At 38.2% G+C, this 25,688-nt stretch overlaps 1 protein-coding gene across 1 annotated transcript; it reads left to right on the forward strand.

Annotated features, from left to right (window-relative positions):
* On the forward strand, window positions 1-25,635 carry LOC139445802 (armadillo repeat-containing X-linked protein 1-like). The gene is made up of 5 exons (XM_071227028.1): window positions 1-137; window positions 10,806-11,953; window positions 18,097-18,261; window positions 20,842-21,090; window positions 25,139-25,635. The coding sequence occupies exons 1-5, from the start codon at window positions 32-34 to the stop codon at window positions 25,427-25,429; spliced, it is 1,959 nt and encodes a 652-aa protein (XP_071083129.1). The 5' UTR covers window positions 1-31; the 3' UTR covers window positions 25,430-25,635.
* The last annotated feature ends 53 nt before the right edge of the window (window positions 25,636-25,688 follow it).

Below are 25,688 nucleotides of genomic sequence, written 5' to 3' on the forward strand. Positions count from 1 at the left end.
ACGACGGACGGGTCCATGTGAGAGAGAGAAAATGGTCAACCAAGACAATACAAAGATCGGTGTTGGCGCGATTGCGGTCTTCGGTACTGCTCTTGTGGCTTACATGTTGTACAAACAATGGAAGAAGAGAAAAGATGGTATAAATTATTTCATTACGAAGTCGTTTCCATATTGTCTAGAATTGTTTAACTGATTGTTATAGACCCCAATAGTCGGGGTGCTGTCAAGGTTAAAATAGACGACGGTTGGTTGGTGCCCGTTCGGGCTAGTTGACCAACTTCTAAATAGCAACATTGCGGGCTATTAATTTTGATAATGTTTTTTTTCAGCATGGACATTAAATGTTTTCGGCCAAGGCTGTGATTAGACGTCGATTACGATCTCAAATAGATCTTACATTGGCCCCAATAAGGCCAACATCCATCTATATATGTTGTATTGATAATACTATGAATAGGTAATGGGCTTGGCAGATGGATATTTCCCCTTTCCGCATCTTTGAAACAGTTATACCACATACCACTAATTGAGTGCTTGTGTATGAATAATGTTTCTGAAGTTGCTTGGGTCACAGATGAGTATCGATAAACATCTAAACCATTTAATATTTCTTTTCGTTTAAGAAGATGAAACAAAGAAGACACAATTTTTGAATAACAACTTCTTTATTTACTGTAAAGGCGACGTTTCGGTACAGATCCTTATACCGTTGTCAACCAAGGATCAGGTAGATCATAAATTATCACTACTTTGTCATCCGTCAACTTCTAAGTAATGCCTATCAAACAATTCATGATAAAACAAAATATGTATACAACATCACAGAGCTTAAGACAGATCACTTTGTAAACTTTTCATGATATTACATGTTTTCTGATAGTTAAATATGATGTAGAGGGATGTTCTGGAGTGCTCTGTAGTATATAGGGTACTTTATTTTGTTCTGTCAAATTTGTGACAGATTATTGAGATTAATAGACTAGAAGTTTTAAGAGTAAACAAATGAGGTGACAGTTGAGTGTCTGTTTCCTGCATGTACTGAAATTTGAAGTTCCAGTCTAGGTAATGATGATCAATTTAGTCCCTATCCAATCAACTTTGTTGACACATACTTTCTTGTCATAACAAGTCAAGAGAAACAGTGATTTGAAAACAAATAATGATCATATGTATTATGTGAGAACATGACCTCATTATTAATGATTATACCAGGCTCCGCTATCCTGTCTTATCCCCGAACTTGAAAATAAGACAGAGATGTTCAGCAGTAGAAACTAACAGTTTCAGTCCACTAGTCCTTATAATGATAGCATATAGCAGAACCTTTAAAAATGTCAAAATTCTACTAGTCCTTAGGATACCTTTACTATTGGGCAGTTTGGCAAGGACTATAGGACTAGTGCCAATTTTTAACCCTGGATGTTACATGGGTGAAATGGTCACAGATGTGGAGGTACTAGAGGATTGTGTGAACTTGACCCAATGAATGCATGTACACAGTGAGAGCGAGAGAAACATCTGGGTAAGGACTAAGGAATGAATAAGAGCAAATGCTGAAGCTAGCAGATTCTATGTCACAAGATGAAATAGTACCAAAATAAACCAGATTTGATGAAAGCTGATTTAGGTTTGAGTTGATGGAATTTTGTAAACAATAATAACGACAGTCCTGGCAATTTAGTGCTGGGACAATACACCAACTGTGAGATCCGATGCATATCACGATACCTTGCTCACGATCCAGTATGTATCGTGATAAATGCATGTGGTCTTATCTGTAGTGTGTAAGCCATCTTTTTCAAAGACAAGATGGCTAAATACCTTGCACACTTACGATTTACAGTTGGCAGTGTCAAGTATGGAACAATGGATGAAAATATTTACATCTTCACTACCAGTTTTCTCTACTAATTAGTGTTTGCTGTAACAGTTATAAAAGCAAACATTTAAAGTATAAAGAATTGATATTTTTACTTAGTGTGCATCGGTGCATTGTCCCACTACTACCTCCGTGGCATGAAGGTATTTTGATGTAATAATATAAACAATGGTAGTGACTAGCCTGATCTAGTCCTCCGCACAAAATGCTAATATTACTTCTGGTTCTGTTCTCAGGAAGTGTTCTATAATAAAGTGTGAAGTTAAGGGGGTGCCTGGGTCCTATTGAGCAGGGTCTAAGATAAATATTAGTCTGCTAGTCTGAGACTAGTAAAATTCCGGAAGGACTAGTGACATGTGGGCTACCACTTTTTCCATTTATCAGATGACAACTGTATCAAATAATTTTGATGAGTACGAGGACGAGTAAAAATAAAAATGATTTTCTAAACCTGGAGAGTTTTTTAAGATAGTATATACAGTTTTTAAAGTCAAGGAGTCCTTGTCATTGCCCTCTAAATATTAAAAGTTCAAGATTAATGGGGTCCCCAGATTCAAATACAAGAAGAGCAAACTTTTGATGTATACACTGATCTTGTGTGTTGGATTTTGTTGTAATTGGAAAATGAGCAGAAAATATGCAACTATTTCAAGATTAAATATTTTGATAAATATTTACAGATTTTCTTTTGTATTTTGCACAAGTCTTCTTCCAAGCTCAAATACAGTAAAAAAGTAAGCCACCACCCACTTTGCTGTGGCTGGAAAATTGCTAGAAGTAGTGTTAAACAACAACTCACTCACTCTTAAATAGAAATACACAGTCAGTGTCTAAACGACAATCATTCTATACCCCAGCTCTGTCGTGTCTATGTTAAGATTTAAGGATTTAAGTATTATTATCTTATTATCTTATTCCTTGTTTAATGTGGTTAGTCACTCCACCTTATTAAGTTATTTTTACACAGTTGGAGTGCATTGTTGAGCTTTTTCATGTGATTATTACTTGTGAGACCTAAATTGTTAACATTTTCTTAATTTTTACCAGTATTCTTTTGATTTAGTTTTGATTTTAACATGTTTAATGACCTACCTGCTCTGTCTTTATTAATCTTGCTACATGCTACATGTATATCATACACCTTGTCTTTATCTTACTTCTTAACCCTTGAATAGATTCACATTCTGTCCATGTGTGGATTTGGGGGAAACAACATTCAGTCCATATGTGGATTGTGGGGAAGACGCCACATTCAGCGTGGATTTGCGGGAAACCTTAAATTTCAGTCCATGTGTGCATTTGGGGGAAACCCCATTCAGTCCATGTGTTGATTTTGGGGAGGCCTCAGTCAGTCCATGTGTTGATTTGTGGGAGGGCTCAGTCAGTCCGTGTGTTGATTTGGGGGAAACCCCATTCAGTTCATGTGTTGATTTGGGGGAGGCCTCAGTCAGTCCATGTGTTGATTTGGGGGAGGGCTCAGTCAGTCCGTGTGTTGATATGGGGGAAACCCCATTCAGTCCATGCGTTGATTTGGGGGAGGCCTCAGTCAGACCATGTGTGGATTTAGGGGAGGCCTTCACATTCAGTCCATGTGTGGATTTTAGGGAAGCCCCATTCAGTCCATGTGTGGATTTGGGGGAAACCTTAACATTCAGTCCATGTGTTGATTTGGGGGAAACCCCATTCAGTCCATGTGTTGATTTGGAGGAAACCTTAACATTCAGTCCATGTGTTGATTTGGGGAGGCCTCAGTCAGTCCATCTGTTGATTTGGGGGAAGCCATCACATTCAGTCCATGTGTGGATCTCGGAGATGCCTCATTCAGTCCATGTGTGGATTTGTGGGAAGAAAACCTCAATACTCAATTCCTAGTGGTGATCACACACAATCAACAAGTCCCATGTTACTGAGGATGTAATCTAACCTGCAATCCTCTCGGGGGGGGCTGCTGCTTAAACCAATTATGAATGATATCAGCTTTGGAATTAAGGGGCCCTTGTCATAACCCTATTGGTAAAAGTTGAAAATCCAAGGGCCCGCAAGATTCAAAAACCAAAGGAGCAAACGTCTTTAGTCCCAGGACCCCCCCTTAATTATGCCCCAAACTTAAAAGGGAAGGGATATATAGTTATACCAAGGAATTCCGTCTTTCAGTCCTTCCGAGGACATATTTTGTGCGACCTATTTATTACTTGACAGCAGCTTCATAGATTCTTTTCAAACTTGATGAACATTTTCTGTACCAATAGGAAATGTGCGGTACAAAGTTTGATTTCAATATTTGGATTTTTAAAAACAATACAGGTATGTTTTATTTTTTTTAATTAGAATGTTTTATCTTAAAAGTTTGTGCGACCTATGACTTGAAAATTACTGCATGGATTCTTTTTAAGTTTAGGGAACAGTTTCCATACTAAAAGAAGAGGTGCAGTGCAATGTTTGATTTGATTTCTGGATTTCCTGAGAAAATATGAATTTTTACATGTTTTGAACTTTGAAGGTTGTTTTTACTTCAACATTTGTGTGACCAATAACTTGAAAACTGCTTCATTGATTTTTTTCCAATTGGGTTCAGTTTCTATACCAAGAGGATAGGTGCAGTGCAAAGTTTGATTTCGATAAGTGGATTTTCTGAGAAAATATTGCTTTTTTCATGTTTTGAACTTAGAAATTTGTTGTGTTGAAGTCGGGGGTATTTGTGAGCCCTGCTTCTGGATCACAATAGGTTTATAAACATATGTAGCCACATGACTGTTTAGGAAATACGAGCAACTTCTCAGATGTGTTCTTGAATGGAGATGGAACCCTGCAAGCATAGATTCTCAGTGCCGTGTTCTCCAGTGAGTCTTGTTTTGTTCTCTCTAGGTTTGTGCCCAACTAAAGGTCCAGGTCACAGGGAAATGTCAGCACAGAGCATGGAATCCATGTACATTTGTGTGATTGTTATCTAATGTGGACCTTCCTTGTGGTATTTGTCTGTACCCATCGTCTGTGTTGGTGAAATATCTGCTAAACATGTTGCTGTTCAGAATTAGATTACAATTAATCATGAATGAATTTCTTTTGGTATCGGATTTAGATATACTGCTCATGAATTTATAGACAGTAAATCAGCGATTAATACAGATAGCAAACTTTGGCAGGGAAGTTTTGAAAATGTGAAAGGTCTTTGAGATGGGATACTGGCATTTGGTGAAAAAAGCATCCTAGGAAACATTGTCAAAATTAGAACAAATTATTTTAAATAAATATATAATCACATTAACGTTATAGCAGTGATTCTTAATGCATTAATCTCTCAACCACTCGTCTTCTTTAAAACAGTTGTGTTATGAAATTATTATTAAAAATATTTCTGGTTAATAACAAAAATACCAGGCTTGCTCTCGAAGTGAATGAAATGGTTAGTCCCTAAGTACCTTTGGAGATTGTTATTCACTGTTAGAATTTTATGTTTATTTTCAATTGTTTGCAGAAGTGATACAAAGTTGCCATCTACTTAGTGGTATAACTGGAAGATCACTAGTCCTTCCTGAATTCCATAGAATTTAAATTGTATGTTAATTAAATAAATGCCTAATCTCAAGACATAGGCACAATCTGACAGTGAATGTGATTATCTTTTAATAGATTTGAATCAGTGAAATCAATATTGTGGTTTGAAATTTGAACCGGTATATATATATATATACCTGGTGATATTGCATTGATAACATAAAAGAAAAGTCCTCTAAATGTTGGAGGATACCTTAATGTAAGGAATACCTGCTGGCTTATTTTTCTGGGCTTTTTAAAATTTTATTTTACATTTTGTAGTTGTATATTTGTAAATAAGAACTTTATTTCTAGGTTTTATTGTCAGTCTACTGCTGGCTGACAGACTAGTGTTACCCAATTCTGCCCTTGATTAAGCAATACACAGATGGCATAAGGACATTTTCACGAATTTATCAACTTTTGGCCCATCCATTCTTTATACCATCACCAAAATTGTAAACACGTTTGACATTTGAAATAGAATCAGTGGCCAAGAAAAAATCCAATCTGAAAGCATACAAGTTCCAACCCAAACAAGGCCCCTATAGTGTTGGGAGTATTTGGAATGCTAAGATGCTAAAGAGCCAGCTTTGGCTTGTTGCTGGGTGATGCTGGCACTTAGGCGCACAGCCAGATGGTGGAAGCTAGCTGCTGACATATTACAGACTGTGCACATGTGCTTGTGATGTTCGTGTTGGTTAAACACAGTACATGGGAAGTAAGTAGGCTGATCACGGACTTATATACATACATATGTCTTTGGGCTGATACATCTCCAGCAATAGAAACTAACTCTTTTAGTTTTCTAGTCCTTATAATGATAACATATAGCCAAACCCTTGAAAACAGCAAATTTCTACTCGTCCTTATGATACCTTAACTATTGGGCAGTTTGGCAAGGACTATAGAACTAGTGCCAATTTCTAACGCTGTGGTAGACTAATGCTTTGTCTCTGAAAATATATAATTTTGATAATAACAAGCAGCTCCATATAAATTGAAAAGGAGCCGCAGTAAGAATGGAGATTCAGAACCTGAACCTGTGGAAAATCTAGACTTGCTTTATTTGGGGCTATAGCATTACCGTAAGGGCTCAGTGGAAGGGAAAATAATATGGTTAAGGGACTGTGACTAGTGTGTGTATCATTGGAGCTTGATACAGATCATAGATTTACCAGGGAACTAGGTCCTGTGAGGATTCCGGGTGAGATTATAGGCCCCCAGCATGCTTGTCATTAGAGGCGACTAAATGGATCAGGGGTCAGACGCGTTGACTTGGTTGATTGTGTGTCATTGTCTCCTGACCATATAGGACGTTCCACATCACTGGTTTGACTGGTCCAGACTCATTTATTTACTGGCTGCTGTGACTTGAGCTGGAATATGCAAATAGTAGTGACTGCAGTGTGGAGAAACAAACCAAGACAGATGAATTATTATGTCTATTATCATTGTAGTGAATAGTCACCCTAATTACACCAAGATAATGTCCCAGTTACACCTTGAGCAGTTCTCGGACCAGTATAGATTCATCTGCGACTATCAGTAAATTATATCTCCATTCGTCACCACTTCAATCACTCGTATTTATCAGCAAAGAATTTCTCTTGCTTGTGAGAGTAATTTGATGTTCAGCATCAGGCAAAACACAAACGTATGGTAGTCACGAGAGGGCCCAGGGTATATACCACGATACTGTTTATGGAATAAAGGATTAATACCCTGGATAATCCCTGCAATAGGTGGAAAAGAGGTCCAGATTGGGGAGTCCCTGTCTAGCATTAGTTCTACTGTATGATGGATGTTGAAATACCTTACATAACAGGGTATGTTTAATAATGATACAGCAAGAGCAGTGTTGGAAAAAAAAGCTCCAGCCTTTTAAAAATTTATTGAATATTTGTAAGAAAAATTAACTTCGATATATTAAATTGATTTGTAAGTTGAACACATATTTACATCATTACAATTTAAACATGAACAATTTAAAAAATCAGAAACGGTCTTTTAAAAATGACGTATTTATGCGTAGTTTAGTTAACATGCGCATCAAGAAGATACATGCAAGGCTGATGAAGTGTGAGCCTGCTCGGTGTTTATTACCAGGCGGGGATCATGGTCTGCACTGCAGGGAGGTAATAGTATATCTGCTCTCAGGCCAGCCAGGCACAGCCGTCAGGAGGTGTTGTTGATATAACAGAAAAAGATGATGTTCTCACCAACATACCTGTGTCTGATGAGCTAGGAACAATCATGCATCTGTCTGATGTTGCTGAAATAAAGGTTACATGTGTTTGAAGGTACAGCTAAGAAACTGGCACTACTCCTTTAATTGGAGCCCATATCCTCAATGTTAGGTACCCTTAGGGCTTCAAATGAACACTTTTTGCAGGTATTCTTATAAACATCATTCTACCCCTACTTCACATCGCCACAATAAGTGCAATAATGCTGTTTGTTTGTTTGTTGTTTAACGCGGCACTCAGCAATATTCCAGCTATATGACTACGGTGTATAAATATTCGAGTCTTGACCAGACAATCCAGTGATTGACATAATGAGCATCAATCCATGCAATTGGGTTACAATGACATGCATCAACCAAGTCAGCGAGCCTGACCACCTGATCCCGTTAGTCGCATTTTACGGTATGGCAATAATGCTGATGCAGCTGTTGTGGCCATAACATTTCCTGTTATGGAATTTAAACTACGGACATCCTGATCTGTGATTGGATGCCTTGTCCACATGACCAAAGAGGTTAACCCTGTCAGGAAGCTGACAAGGTAAGGATGTCACCCACGGGATGACTCCACGCCCTGCTGCACAGTGTAAACAGCTTTCACTCAATCCCCCCAATCCCTAAACCCAACATGTTAAAAATAAGCTCATTTTCTTTTGAAACTTTGAATTAATTTTAATTGTAATACATTTTATGCAGTTTCATCTGTAAATCAAGAAATTAAATGGTTTTGGCCTCAGGTTCAAATACCAGGTAAAACAGCATTGTGGCAACAGATGGATATGTGATGGGTTGACACCTGTTTTCTGACAGGGAAAGCAGTGTCATTATCACCGTGTTTGTTGTAAGGTATCCTGACATCCGTGACACAGTTAGCTTAGCGATACAACTGCTGTAAATATAGTGTTACCGTGTGGAGTTACCACAGTGATGGAGATAAGAGAGTTGATTGCCATGTAGTCTACCAAATGTGACTTAAACTTGAGTCATTTACTGACTGCATCACCTCATTTCAAATGGTGCTGTGCGTTACATTAGCGCAGACCCACAGCTAATGCAGTCATGTTTTAATTTCTTAGGTAGTCGCTGTTAAAATCATTCTTAGTGTTTAAAATCGAGCATAATTTCTATTTGAATGGTCAAGGGGCTGTTGGCATATACATGTTTAAATGAAATGATTCATCAGTCTGTCTGTCTTGCAGTCCCTGAACCACATTATTTTCCTTTCTACCAAGCTCTTTCTGTCATGCTAGTCTAGATTTTTCACAGGTTCTGAATCTCCCATCTTGCTGGGGCTCCTTTTTAATTTGTTTCATCCAAATTATATATTTTCCCAGACTGAGCATTAGCCAAAGGAGTCCGTAGCACTAAGCCATAAATACCCCCCTACGTTTTGACCAGTTTGCTAGTAAACCAACACTTTGGTTTGCAAGTGAAGCTGACCAAAGCAATCCAAATGATAGGGATGTGAGATAGGGATGTAAAAAAACAAACCTGCTTAATATTGTTAGAAACATTTTTTACCCTATTTATTTGAACACATTGTACGCATTGTAAACAGGTATAGTTTCTGGAACAAGGGACAAACTTCCATTGTCTTTTCCCTCGCTTTGAATTTTAACTATATAGATAGGAAGTTCATGTTAGAGATTCAGATTTATGAAAATAAACTGAGGGGCAAAAGAAAGTATACTCACTTTATTTTTTACGTGATTTAAGATTGCATGAACTGTTGTTAAGTTTAACCATGACTTATTCCTGCAACAGTTTGTAAACAGTAATCTGTGACTGGGTAATTTTGTGTAAAAGAAGACTTGGGTAAGAAATGAATTTGCAACCACATGACGCCTACCCTGTTTGAAATGTTGTCAATTTCTGACCCCAAAAAGCAAATTTATTGATCTTCAAAGACACCCATCTGCAGTTGTGTATTACATGAAAAGAATTTTTATATTCTTTAAAAGTTTTATATCAAATTACATTTAAAAAAATATAATTATGTAGAAGCATTCTTTGTACAGTTCATTTTTGTGGGTATAATATTGCCAACTTAAGTTATTTTCAATTGACAATCAAACGTGTGAGAAAAACAACTGTCCTCAGTTTACATGGTACAGAACCCTTTTGTATCAGACTTTAATGATATATTAACTTGTCATTAAGCCTCCATTAGATAAAGACTTATGTGACATTGAATTCAGTTGTATCCAACATTTAATGACACCCTCCGCACATTAACAGGCCATTAACTTAATGGAGGTTTGGGCGTGCCATAAAGATGTCATTAAACCGAATATGCGTAATACTATGAGCTGCTATGGTTATAAAATACATTAACTCAAAATGGAATAAAATTTGGTACTTGCATAGTTAGCATTAGGGCTGTTACGGTGAATTGAACCATATTCATTCATGAATTGAATTTCTTATTTGTGACCACTAGAATCGAATATTTATGAATATCAAGCATGTGCATTTACATATTATATGCTTAGATTTCTTCAGAAGACTACACTCCTATACTATTTAATTTGACAGTATTGTGGTCACTGGTCATTGTCGCAATTGAGCAGATACTAGTACCCAGATAAGTGCAATATATAATATATTAATAAATAACAAATAATGACAAATAATTTACGTTGTTATTGCTTCACCGAATATAACAAATAATACATACTACTGACTTGTTATTGTATTTGGGAATTAATATTCGTATTCGTTACCCTATACTCGTGATACAAATCATATTCGCCTCAAAGTGTATTCGTTGCAGCCCTAGTTCATGGTGGGGTTCAACATATATGTTCCGTTTTTTGTGATAGTGTAATTTTGACCTTCATTTGACCTTTGCACTTTGACCATGCTCCTAAATTCTCTCAAAATGCATTTCCTGGCACATAATCCCCTCAGAAACTACAGGACCAATGAAACTGCAACTTCGAATGCGTGTGTCCATCAATAATTATGAATTTGTTAAGGAGGTTTGAATCTGAATTTCAGTATGGCCACCTTGGCAGACGTAAATGTAAAAGCTCTTTATGTCCGTTTTAAGCTGTTGATGACATAACCAGGTGAGCTACAGTGCTGTGGCACTATTTTTATGTTAATTGAACTCATGCTTAAGTCATTCTGATATTTTTTCAGAAGACGATGGAAATGGTGGGAACGGTGGAAACGGCGACACAGTGGGTGGTGAATATCCAGTGGTTCGTAAAAGGTCATCCAATAGGGGACGTAATGGGAGATTTGTGTCTGACCCAGGGCGGATGTTTAGCTCCACAGACAGAGTCATGCCGGTTCCCTCCAGTGCCACTGACAACACGGAGGGCATATTCAAGAGACATTCAACCGGCGCCCGGCTATCCCAGATTCCAAAACCAGCAAACAGCGGTTCAAAAGAAAATGTGGCAAAAAGACAAGTGAAGAGTTCTGATAGGGAAAATGTTGAATCACCCAAACTCACCGAGCCAGACGTTATTCCGGCAATCGAGAAACAAACTCAGAAAGAACCACCTAAACAAGAAGTAAAAGATGAACGTTATGAAGATGCTATGGAAAAGAAAAAGAAAAGTAAAAGGAAAGCTGAAGACCCTCCAGCAGGTGCAGAGTCAGACATTTCAACACCAGAACTGTCATCATCACCATCAAAAAGTAAAAAGATTCCAGTCAAGGTTCCAGCTGCTTCTACCAAAGAACCTGCTCAGCAACCAGCCGCAGCAAAACCTACAGAGAAGGAGGCTAGCCAGGGCACCGAACAGTCCTTACCATCACAACCTGGTGAGGCCGGAGCCAACGAAGGAGGAGCTGGGGAGGCTATGGCTGTGCCAGTTGATCCTCAGCTGGAAGATCAGTCTGCGATGATGACAGGAGATTCAGAAGGCAGTGATGTTGGTGCAGGGGATACTTTAGCAGAGGACTATCAGTTTGTGAGCAAGGCTGGGATAACGCTATCACCAGCTTCGTCAGCTGGTTCTTCTCCTGGCATGTCCCCACTTAAGAAACAAGACAAAGTTAGTGAAAAAGCTGAATCCAAACCTACAGAAGCATCTAGTCAAGCCTCTGAGAAATCAAAGAATTCAGAAACAGCCACGGAGACATCATCAAAATCTGTGGAGGGTACCCTGGATTCTGAGGTGATCACCAGAGCCATTCTACAAGTACAAAAGACACCCAGCACTGTGGACAAGAAGGTCATCAAGATTCTGGTGGATCTCCTCAAAGTCCCTGAGCAGAAGTTGCTGCTAACTGCTTTGGAATCCATTGTCCGATGTGCAGCTTTCTCAGCTAATCAGGTAATTTGTGAGATTCATTTAACAAGTTAAAATGGGTTCGATTTATGTGTAATCATAGTTATGTTTGGTATTATTATTAATCTATCCATTCGACCATGAATTTGGGAAATACTCAATTTTCTCAATCAGAGGTTTCAAATTGCAAAAAACACCTTTGAATGAAACAACTGATTTGATGGCCCCATCACCAAAGAAGGTATTATAATTATAGAAAAGTACTACTTTCTCAATCATGTACAATAAGGGGTTACGAAATGCAAGGTTGTGGCTAGGACACGTACGCCATTCAAATCTGGGGCTGAAATCACCGTAGGAATGGATGAAGTAGCTGTGGGACAGTCTTTCGTACACTGTCATATATATGCAAGTCAAGTATAAAAATGTAAAAATCATGTTTGTGGATATACAGAGCCATACTTAGTTAAGAAGCTATCATTGTGTTTCATTAATACAGATCGACAACCCACTCAAAACATCGGACTGATCCTATGACATTTCACTAGATATCTTGGCCAACCCCAAAGGTTCGCGACTAATTTTGTCATGGTAGAACTGAGACGGAAACAATGTGTAGATGTCTAGCTAAAGCTCGCTGAATTTAACATTTGAAAACTCTCCTATGTTATTCAGTTAAGCGCTGTTAAATCTACAAGTAACTTTCACTAAACTGAAAACACAGTATCACTGTATGTATATATCTCTCCTGGTAAACACGATCAGTGAAGATCCAGGCAATCAGCAAACAATGTTACTGTGCTCGTTGTAAGAGGATACTGGCATGATTGGTTGGTCAGGCTCACTGACTTGGTTGATGCATGTCATCGTATCCCATTTGTGTAGCTGGGTGCTCATGTCAGTCACTGGATTTCCTGGACTTGATTATTTACAGACCACTGTCAAATAGCTGGAATATTACTGAGTGCAGCGTTAACAACAAACAAACAAACCTAATAAAAACAGTGTTACAGTTAGACAAGAAACAGAGAGAGAGTGATACTCACTCTGATATTAAATGGAAATATTTTATTATTTTTTTGTTGAACGCCACATTCAGCGATATTTCAGCTTAATGACAATGACGTGTAAATAATTGTCTGGATCAGACAATCCAGTCATTGATATTATGAACAACGGTCCATGTCGCTGGAGTAGGATGAGAGTCAATCAACAAGTTAAGTCACGGAGCCTGACCACCCAATCCACTTAGTCACCTCTTAACGACCTGTGAACATCTGGGGTAGAATAGGTCTTCAGCCACCCACTTCTGCCATAAAAAGTGACTATGCTCGTCGTAAGAGGAGACTTGCGGGATCGTGTGGTCAGGCTTGCTGACTTGGTTGCTGCTTGTCATTGTATCCCAATTGCGTGGATCGATGCTCATGATATCAATCACTGGACTGTCTCTTCTAGACTCGATTATTTACCGACCGCCGTCATATGGCTGGAATATTGCTGATTGCAGCTTTAAACAACAAACAAACACTTCTTATGACCAGCAAAGGTTACTGAGAACCAGTTCTTTCAAGGAATCCTCACTGTTGTATGACTTGACTGAATGGATCGGATGGTCAGGCTCTATGATTGCATCTCATTGTATTCCAACTGTCATGATGTCAAGCACAGGATTATATGGTCCAGACATGATTATTTACGAACCATTGTATAGCTGGAATATATTGCTGACAAACAAACAAACAATACACTGCTTTGGCCATAAGTTATATCAGGGCATGGGGGCACGGGTGGCCCAGTTGTCTAAGGCACCGAGAATCGCTGTGCAAAGTTGCGTCCCTTAGGAGCCATAAACCTATGATTGTGGGTTCGAATCCTGGTTTGCCTCGATTATGTTTCTAGATTTGTCAGCACAATACCCGTGCTTGTGGGTTTCACCGAAGTGGTAAACGTCTGAGACCTGCATCACTTCGGGCTTTCTTCCCTCATTAAGCTGACACGCCATGATATAACTGGAATACTGTTAAAAGCGGCGTTAAACCCAACTCACTCACTCACTCACTTACTATTTCAGGTTAACATGTGTTTAAGTTGCATTCTTTAATATTCATAACCAGTTGGTACTGATAATAAAATAAATAAATTAAATGATAAATAAACATTGATCATGTTGATGATAAATTAATTTATGGACTGGTGAATGTAACAAATCCACTTCATGTCATATGGATATAATATTAAAAATAGATATGATTTACACCTCTTTATTTCAAAAGATGATTGGTAAATGAAGATAGTCAACTTTGCTGGTTGAGGCCAAGATGTGAAAACATTGATGTGTGTTAACATATTTCTTTAAATCAAACAAACATTTTCATCCGTCTATGAACACCATAAGTTGTCTGATATGAATGTGTGAGGTGTAATATTGAAACAGACTGTCAAATGTATTGAAATGTACTTAGAGTCTGTATTATGTGTTTTCTTTGGGTTGTAATTGCTGTACCTGGCTACAACATTGAATGAATGGTATTCTTTGTTGATTTACCCAAGTGTCCGCACCGTCAACAAAACACAGCCACGTATTTGTCAGATAAACAGTAAATGAACATCCTACATTTCTGAATGACTGGTTCGAAAAATAACTTTGTTGGTTTATCTTCCGGACGTCACACAGGGAGCCTGTCAAACTTCAGATGTTTAGCAGGTTAGATGAAGCCCATGAAATTCAATATTAGGATCAGTTTGATGTTGAAGCATTCAGGTGAATAAATTAGCAAAGGAGGCTGATTGTGTGTGCTTATCAGGGAAATAGTGTATGGGGTGTTTTGTAATTACCTTGTGTAATCATATTGATTTGTCAACTTCACCTGGAAAAGCAGTTTTATATTTTCTTGGCAAACTGAAAAAGCATTGCTGTTTAAAGTGGTGGAAGAAGTGTGTCGACCCGATGTACCAGAGTGGTCTGATGCAAGGCTTGGATATGTTATTAAGAACAATGCTACCTATTGGAACAATGTCATTATGTTTTATGACCTGAACAAATATTTGAAGAGGACTGATTGTGTTCTTGAAGAACTGAAAATTTCTTTATTGATGCTAGCTTGAAAAATGAGGTTTTGGGATGTTTCCAATTCCTTTCTTCAGATTCAGGTTAAAATGATTAAAATTTAAAGGATTGTAACTGATCTATGTTAGCATTCAGAATGTCTACACATTTGTGATCACTGAAATTCATAACTTTATATCTATATATGTTTGGCATTAACCACCTTGTTTTATGGGGAGATACTTTAAGCTTGTAATTGAATCATCTGATTTATAAGGAAGAGAATTATGGATGTCAACTTCTTTATTATGAGGAACACAATGTTTGAGAGTATATACTTACTCCTTCATCAGGTGAATGTATTCATCATTCACCTGATAAAGGAATAAGTATATACTCTGAAACGTTGTGTTCCTAATAATAAAGAAGTTGACATCCATAATTCTCTTCCTTATGTGTATCACTTATTAAAGCCTTTCAAAAACTTCACCTAATTTGAGTCGGTCCATAACAATTTCACAGATGTCAGCTGGAATGAAAAGCATGATCATGGTTACAAGTTAATAAATCCTGCAAATACAAAATCTCTACTACATCTTTGTCATACATTCTGTATTTTGGCTGTCATCAGACTATAAAATCTTCAGTTTTTCAACAGAAACCATCTTCAGTTTACTATCCATGATCAAGTCCAAGACTCTCGCACAAGCACAACGTCCAACACTTCACTTCTTTAATGTATGCAAGCAACAACATCAAAATTTTATCTAACACATTATTGGTAGTTTGTCACACTTTAGTGTTTTTTTTAATTGATATTTTTTATTCCTGTATATATATCTGTAACCAGTGGAACTACAGAGCTAAATGTGAGAAAACGAGGCAAAATGAATAGTCTTTTCAATATACAATATCATTTTTGAATCATTCTTAAAATGTACTAAACATGGTAGGTCATTTTCTATATCACACTGTAGTTAATCTGTGTCTGCAAGTATCTTTCACTGATCAGAGTAGTGTCTTATTTATTTGAGTAGTGGGGTGAACATGATCAGGGTTTGAAAATACTGTTTTTCTTTCATAACAGGTGACTAAATGGATCATTTTGCAAATTCTCAACATTAAATTGTCACACATTAACATTTTTGTGATATTGTAGATATCTTCTGCTGTTTGGTTCCAAGCAATTTTCATCTTCACACCTCCTTTTTTGCCAGGACATTATATTTTGTTTGAGACAGCCCCTCCCAACAATCTTCAGTGAGCAACTGAAGTGTTCAAAGTACAGTCGTGCCTCGTTTATACGGACACTTGCGTCATTTCACAATTCGTCCGTATAAACGAATTTCCGTATAACTGAAACCAGCTTCTTACTGGAAGAGTTACTTCCCTTCAATTATGCAACTCATGACAGATGACAAAGTCTGTCATGGAAGTTTGAACTGTCACCAATTGTCGATTTCCCTATGGTATGTCCAAATTCAGTGCCATACTTACAGGCCATACTTACAAAACTTGACCTCTGACCTCCACAGACGCCATATTTATCGAAGGGGATTACATGTACAATAAACAAGCTCGTTTCAAACGTAACTCAGTGTCACTGGTTAATTGACTTCTCACGAATCAAAGGATTCCACCAGCGGAAGTGTATTGTCCGGATAAGTGAGACAATTTTGTGTGCATTTCAGTGTTTTGTGTATAAAAATGACTGTCCGGTTCCGGAAACTGAAATTCCGGATATACGGGTAAATTTATATAGTAATTATTTCGTTTTGAATGAAAATCGTCCGGGAACCGAGGTTTCCAGATATCTGAAGTCCGTATAAGCGGGGCACGACTGTACTTCAAAACATTTTCCAATTTGTTCTTTTAATATCTGCAAATATTAAACAAATAAGTTGCAAGGGATTCCATGGCATTTGATTGGCTAACCAAGCAATTGTTTTTGCATTTATCAATTACATTTCCATGATTAGGTATCACCCACTAGTGGAGTACTTTTATCGTTTTTCTTGTATTATTGCGCTGAACTGTGTCACTGATTTCATTTTTTTGTCTTAATGATTTGTTAATGATTAAACGAACATTCTGTGAAGTTATTATAATAATCAAAATTGGATGTGCAACATCTGCGGTTGTGTAAAACTCACAGTCCAGTCCTGTCAGACTCTTACTATATTTATCACTATTAATATTATAACCCAGGTGTGTCAAGCTAGTAGATGTGTTGAATTCCATTTAGTCTCACACTCAATGTGTAGAATGAGTTAAAACCTTGATAAATTGTTGATTTTATGTACTGTTATGCTTTTATGATGCTATGATAATCGAGTGATGTGATACATTTGTTTGTTTGTTGCTTAACAGCGCACTCAGCAATATTCCAGCTATATGACAGTGGTCTTTAAATAATCAAGTCTGGACAGACTATCCAGTTATTGATATCATGAGCTTTGATCCATGCAATTGGGATACAATGACATGCATCAACCAAGTCAGCGAGCCTGACCACCCGATCCCGTTAGTCGATTCTTACAACAAGCTTAGTCGCCTTTCACGGAAAGCATGGGTTGCGGAAGACCTATTCGACCCTGGATCTTCACGTGTCTGACATGAAAACAATATGTAGACTTCTGTTTTCATTTCTTCTTATATAAATGTTATTTTCATAACATGCACGATGTGATCTGTTGTCTGATAGTATTGTCAGAAAGTAATAAGGTCGAGTCGGATGTATTGAAACCCACATAATCCAAACTATCAGTCTTGTCCCAATGAGTTTGAGACAACAAGGTTCAACTGTATAGAAATGTTCAAATGACCTTTCCTCTACCATGACTACAGAAACTAAATTCTAACCTTCATGGGTCAGGAATCCCTTTCTTCACATATTCTGAATGTAAACTGTGTCCTGGCTGCAGATAAAGTTAAACAAGTCCAGAGCTTCCTACTGATGCATCAGGATCCTCCTCACCCTCTGTGTATAGAACTTAGAAAAAGCAGCATTTGTCCTTGACTCACACGTTTGTCATCTTCGAGGATCATTGACACATACATGTGACCACACAAGCAGTGTCCTTCTGAATTGTCAGAATTGGATTTTGAGACGGTCCCCAATCATGAAGTCAAATATTTTCAGAAAGCCCTGCGGGAGAACAGGTGCCCTGAAGAATTGTTGCGACTTCTCCAGGTGCATAGTAAAGCCCTCGTTGGTGGGACGGCGATCACTGAGAGCATTCTGGTGGCCACCAACAACGCGATCATGAACCTGTCAATGGATGTCGCCAATCAGGCAAAGTTGGAGGTGAGTTTCATAAAAGAGGTGATTGTTCTTCTAAACGCCTGTATTTAGGTGTATCATATGGTGAAGATTATAAGTAAAATAATTCCTATTTTTCTTTCAGCAAAATTCTGTAGTTGTTTTGGGAATGGGAGAAACATCTTTGCAATTTGTCCTGATTCAATAAAGTATCACATGGCGATACTTATGCCATGCCATCACTAGTGTATCATACTAGACCATGTTGCATAGATACAAAATGATACAAAATGGTGCAAATTGGTATATGTATAGTGTATATTAGGAGGACTTGTTCTATGATATTGATATTGATTGTACAAATATTAATTTTTGATGGCATGTACAATAGTTCTCATTACTAGTACATTGTACAACTAACAAATACTTTAGACTTAGATTTTCATTTCAACCTTAACTTTGGATGAAGGAATATGGCTCATTAACATGGCAAGTGTCACATTTTCTTGTATCTTGACCTGTATGTCAAGATATTCATAAATAAATTCATCATGATCAAGGCAAAGTGTATAATTTGGATAAATAATTTGGATAAATAATTTGGATAAATAATTTGGATAAATAATTTGAATGGATAATTCTGGTCATCGCTCAGATACTACTGTCAACTGAAATTTGTAGTTTACCTAAATACTTTTAACCAGGGCTCTTATTGAACAATTCCCAGTCGGAAATTTTGTACTCATCTCTTGAGACCTGCAGCAGGTACCCAGGTAGGGATGGGTAATAGGGGGGTGGGTACCTGGGTAATAAATTTGGACTCATCCAAGCCCTCTTTAATAAGTCATCTAGGGGACCGTGGCATTAAAATTCTTCCGCGATGTACTTTTACAAATGTTTTCCACATATTTTAAAGACCAGTAGTGGAAATAGTGGAGATTAGTAACCAACGTGCATCCTCTCCTTTGATGTGCGTCTCCTGCTGAGTGGAGTAAGCTTCTTTCTCAACTGTAAACATCTTCAGCTCGCAACAGGATGTCAGCTGGTGGATAGAAACTAGTAGGAACTGAACGTATAATACTCTTAATTTGTACTTCGTGGAACCAGGGGGTTATTTGGTTGTTCATAACGTAGAAAGATTTATCATAAGCTTCTTATGCAACAGTTTTATACAAGTTCTCTGTCATGTTAGTACGTTTATCAGTGATTTCAAGGGTCATGGCAGAGTGAGAAGTGTGTTTTTATTTTCACCAGTTCACAAAAATCTGTTGCAGAGTTGCAGTTTGCCTCTATGTTACTAGTAATACCAGTCTGAATTTTAATGGTACTATATATTTCTATAATTTCTGTTGCAAAAACAATGTTCTGCAGGAGCCCTGTTAACTCTCTGTCCTTGATTGGCTGATGCAGTATGTGATGCATTACATCTTGTTTGTTTGTTTATTTGTTTGTTGTTTAACGCTGCACTCAGCAGTATTCCAGCTATATGACGGGGGTCTGTTAATAATCGAGTCTGGACGAGACAATCCAGTGATTGACATCATGAGCATCGATCCACACAATTGGGAGACGATATCATGCATCAACCAAGTCAGCGAGTCTGACCACCCAATCCTGTCAGTTGCCTCTTACGACAAGCATAGTCGCCTTTTACGGCAAGCATGGGTTGTTGAAGACCTATTTTAACCCAGATCTTCACGGGTCCCATTATATCTAAACAAGCCCAGAACATGAAGCACATTTTGCCTCTTCACAAACAATGTATTGTGAATTTGTTTTTGTAATATGTTTATTGTTCACAATCATGAAACAGAGTGAATGATTTTCGTTTGCTTGTTGCTGTCTGGCATGGTTTGTTGTTCATGTTATCAAGGCTAGATTCCCTGTGGAGATTCTGGGAAAATAGGTCCCCATCAAGCTATTGTCACATAAGGCTGTGCAGTGCATGGAGTGATCAGACATGAATGTTTACAGGAAGATGAATGTTTACAGGAAGCAGTGCTAGCTGTGATATTGCTGAATACTGCGTTAATTTAAAAAACCCAAAACAGACTGCTGACAGGCCATCAAGGTACAGATTGAGTTGTGACCCTTTGCCTCGGAAAATGGCTGATCAGGTGTCATAACTATTAGGCCCAAGGACCCAAGGCTCAGAAATGGAGGTCCATGTAAATGTTTTATTTTTTTTAAAGGTTAATGACCAACACCCCTTGCAATCTGAATGAGTGAGTGAGTGACTGGGTATGTTTTTTCGTTGCATTTAGCAGTATTCCTACAAAGTCACTGCAGGGGACACGAGAAATGGTGATTTCCCACATATTGTACCGATGTTGGAACAGAAACCTCAAGTTTGGCGTGGTGAATGAACGCTTTAACCACTAGGCTACCCCATCGTCCCTTTGCAATCTGAAGCACTGATGTTAAGGTGTACTAGCGACAACTCTGGATTAAAACAAATTGACAATGAAAAAGACGTCTGTTGATAATCCGAAGAGTTTATTGTGTGATATCAGCCAAAATACAGGATTTAAGGCATTGATGTAATAGAGGTAGTATTCTTTTAATTATTTTCAATGTTAACTATTGTTTGAAACAAAGTTGATTCACTCATGACATTGTCTCCAGGTGTGTATTCCAATACTGATAGACCTGGTGATGCATGAGGGCATGTCGTCCAACGTGAAGCTGTCTTCCCTACAACCCCTGACCAACCTGTCCACCACACCCACCTACCACGGCCAGTACACGCGCGCAGTGCAGCAGTTGTACGATCTGCTTGACTTCGGCAACAGAGTCGTCCGTATCCAGGCAATCAAGCTGCTTGTCAACCTCTCCTGCAACTCCGAGATGGTCAAACATCTACTTGCCGCCAAGGTAATCCGGGCATTGATCTTTGAATGTTTTACATTAGTGTTGAATGTTTTACATTAGTGTTGAATGTTTGAAAGCCTTAAAGTTTTTATGTATTGATCTCAACATTCTTATCCTGATTTTTCATGTGGTGTTTGCAAATTATCTAAAGAGTGTGTTTGTTAAATATAAACAATTTGTGTGCTTGTGAGCAACAATGGTCAGATATGCAGTGGTATTAGATGAAGTAGGAATCCAACTTTCTTCCTGATTTCTTGAATTTAATTATCATAGGATCTTGCCCTGCCCAAGGGATACAACTTGGCACAGCAAACTTCAATGCATTAGACTACTGATCTACCAGTGCCTCCTGATTTAAATGAATCTGGCTATTGTCAGTAATAGTTCTTTCCCACTAGGGACTTCTATGTAGAGTAGGTTGTCAGTGTCTCTAGTTTGTCCTTTTGACTCCCTAGTGCATGCATTGAAAGTATTTCATTGAGGATGTCAGCTGATCAGCCTGAAGAGTACTTTTAGATAGGTATTTAAAAATCTATATTTCTTTGGTTACTGTCGAGTGAAAAAAAAGAATAGTTTTAGTGTGCATTTTTCTTTGCTAGGTGCACTTTTTAACAGTATTATTCCCCCATAATACAGGGGGGGGGGGGGGGGGGGGGGGGCTTGTCTGACATTCCTCTCTAATCTCTAAAACTAATATGTATTCATTCCTGAAACTTTGCACACAAAAGGCCAGCTTGTCAACTGGGAACCTTTGCTATTAATGATTTCTAGAATATTTATTTTTTCCGTTTCCATGGCAACAAGTTTGACTTTGACTCTGTTTATAGTGGTGTGTTTGTCCGACCATATCTCTAAAACTAATAGGTGTTCTTTCATGAAACTTTGCACACACAAAGGCCAGGTTGTCAATTCGTGTCTTTTGCTATTGATGGATGTTTAGAATTTTTATGTTTTCCCTTTTTCCGACTCTGTTCATATTGCTGCGTACCTGACATAGAAATACAAACTAAGACTCCCAATTACTTGGTATTGGTTTGATAGCTCAATAACTACTCTTGTATACAGTCAGACAGATTATATAGAAATTCTCTCACCAAGTTGAACTTACCAGATATTTGTTCTTTTGAATTAGTGGGGTCCAGAGGCACTTGTCATCTTCTGATGACTGATGACCAGGGTCCACCCTGTACGCATGTCTTTTGTACTTTTATAGCCCCATAAACGCAAACACATATTGAAGTCAATTCTTATAAATATGCGTGTCAACAATAATAACTTCACAGATACTTATTTAATGAACACAAAAACACTGTGGACAGTATGAAATCAGTGACTTTGTTCAGCGCAATAATGCACCACAGCCCCACCCATTCTGTCAACAATCATGGGACAGTAGTACTTAATAGCTCACCGGGATGAGCTTATGGGATACCGTGGCATCCGTAGTCCATCCGTCCATCGTCCGTACGTCAACAATGTATTTAAACTTCTTCTTCTGAACCACTAAATGAAATTAACGAAATTTGACTGGAAGCATCTAGGTGGTGGGGATTCCAAGGGGCGGGGCCGAATAGGAGTAATTTAGCTTTTTTGCTGTAAATGACTTCCTCTCTGGAACTAAGAATAGATATCGACCATATATGTTTGGAAGCATTCTCTGGTGGTGAGGATTCAAATTTGTACAAATGGAGGAGCTGAGTAAGGGTAATTTGGCGTTTTTGCTTTAAACGACTTCCTCTCTGGAACTTCGAGATAGTTATCAACCATATTTGGTTGGAAGCAATGGTGGGGATTCCGAATGGAGAAATGGAGGGGCTGAACCCTACCCCCACCCCCGGGGACTAAGGGGCTGAAAAGAGTTTAAAACTTGGACACAGTTAAGATCCCCAACATATAACCATATGTTGGTTGGTTGGTTTGTTGTTGAACGCCTCACTCAGCAATATTCCAGCTATATGATGGCGGTCTGTAAATAATCAAGTCTGGACCAGACAATCCAGTGATTGATATCATGAGCATTGATCCACTCATTTGGGATCAATGACATGCATCAACCAAGTCAGTGAGCCTGATCACCCAATCCCGTTAGTCGCCTTTTACGGCAAGCATGGGTTGCTAAAGGACCTATTCTACTCCAGATCTTCATGGGTCTATAACCATATGTACAGTTGAGAGTATAATGTGAGGAATGCACCTATGCTACCAGGACTGGCCCTTCTGTTCATCTGGCACTCCCAAAGGAGTTGGACCCTTTACCATAACATGCAAACCGATATTATTCCCACCCTATAATAAACAGATACATTGTATACATTTGTTTGTTTTGAAGATAGTAATACCTTTGATATGATTTATCCTGGATCATAACGTGGAAACGGTTCAGATCTTTATGCTACATTTGTATCCATAGAAATACACGTTCATGATGTCAGATTTGCTATCCACCCATTTTAAATGCCGACAGAGTCAAAATAACACAATATTTGCAGTATTATATACATGTACAATGCAAATATATATTTTGTCATGATTGTGTAAATATCGACATGAGTGATACAGGCCCTAAAGGCCTCTTGTAATTTCTAACATTGTTAATGATTTGTGTTGGTTAATGACAGTGTCTTTCTTCAAAAATAAAAGTACTGCCTCTTGTGTAGTGGATGGTGTATCTGCTTGGCTGTGATTCTGACATAAAAGGCTGTACATAGGTCAATGACTTGAACCCAAGAAATGTAATAAGTCAATGGCAAAAGTCAATAAGTCAAGTAAACAATGATGGCGGATGCAGTAAAATTTCGAAGTTGAATCAATACTTTAAAAAAATGGGGAATAGCTTCTGAGCACCTGGCTACCCGCCGGGTATGGGAGAAATACTGCACCCTCCATCCCCCAGACACAGGGACAACTGTCACAAGCGTGCAATGTATGACCCTTTCCTCATGCTGAAGCAAATTGAAAAAAACTTACGTTGTACTTACTTTTGTTTAAAAAAGTAAAACGACATAAGACATTAATACAACATTATCCCTGTGTTATGGTTTTCGGACGCTGAAGAAACATTCATAGTTTTCTCCCAAATCACATTAACGACTGTAAAACATCTCATTCACTTATAAGGGACAAGTTATTATCTTAAAAAAAAGCCATCATCTGAGTATTTACAATTTCTGTGTGACATCACACCCCTCATTATAGTGCAAGTATTCACGATAGAAAATGTATGATGTCCGAAAACCTGTGATCCAACGATAATGGTATTGTGTCATGAATAATAATAAAGGCATATTTGATGCTGAAAGCTATGATCGAAAACAGGACAATATGTGTTCTGCATTCTCTCGATTTACACAAAATCATATGAGAGGATTTCATTGGTCATTAAAATCGTTACAGTAAGTAGGAATAATCCTTACTTTTTACTTTTTAATCATGAAATTATGACACATGTCACCCCTTGCTTAGCATTTCTATTGGTCAAAAGTCCGACAACTCAAATAGACCGTTGAATGAGAGCCATCTGAAACCCTGTGGGAGAGCGAAAGATCGGTGTTTCGATCCCCAGCCATGTCATGCCAAAAGACTTTAAAAGATGGTACTTGTTGTTACCCTTCCTCATGTTTTTCATTATGGGGATAAAACAAGGACCGGTCGGCTTAGAGTCATTATAGTGTGTCTGAGTGTGGCATCCATGTTAAACCGTGGGATGGTATCTCAGTGGCACTAGAAACCGTCATTAGACTGGACTAGTACAAGCAGTCACACACACACATGCATGCACATTGCTATACAATTGAAATAATCTTTAATGCAACGTTAACCCTATTTCACCTAATTACTATCTACTGTATTATCTACACATACCTAACAAAAAGTTCTATGTTTACCACTCTGTGCAGGGGTTGAATGTAGGAAGGTGTCTTGGCATTTTGGCTTTTTCCTACTTTTTTTTTTTAATATAGGACCCCTGAACCTTTTTTATATATCAGGTTATGAAAAGAACACATTGAAATTCATTCTTAATTTTTTAACGCTCTTCATACTTCATTTGCAGGCACCAACATGCATGATGTCCCTCCTGGAAAAGACAGCCGATCCCAACATGTCTCTGCGATTAATCACGCTACTAGCCAATGTAGTTTCAACCGCACAGAAAGAAGACGTCACATCCTCGTCTCTCCCCCCTGATGACAAAGCAGCATCCCCTGAAACTATGTACTCTGCCATATTTGGTGTGAACAATCTCAGTCAGATCAGAAGCAAAGTGTACCCGCTGACGAGGCACGACTCCGAGGACATCTCCCAGCAGGCAGCTAGACTGTATAAAAGTCTCCCCAGCTGTTGATCAGTGGAATAACCAGCGTATCACTAGCAGTACTGTTAGATATGGGGCTCTGCTGTTCTGGATGTCAATCAAATAAGGTTTCAACAATTGGTACTTGTTAGTATTTAGAACATTTAATGATTGATCAGTTATATTATGGACTGTGGTAAATTTGATGAAAGGTATAAATAAGCTGGATTAAATTACTTTTTAGGATGGTCCCCTGTACAAGCAGTCCTAATATATCCCTTTCTATATGAGGGTGAACAGCTGATACCTG

This window comes from Haliotis cracherodii, unplaced genomic scaffold (assembly GCF_022045235.1).
Source record: "Haliotis cracherodii isolate W230 unplaced genomic scaffold, xgHalCrac1.p SCAF_6, whole genome shotgun sequence".
Classification (NCBI taxonomy): Eukaryota; Metazoa; Mollusca; class Gastropoda; order Lepetellida; family Haliotidae; genus Haliotis; species Haliotis cracherodii.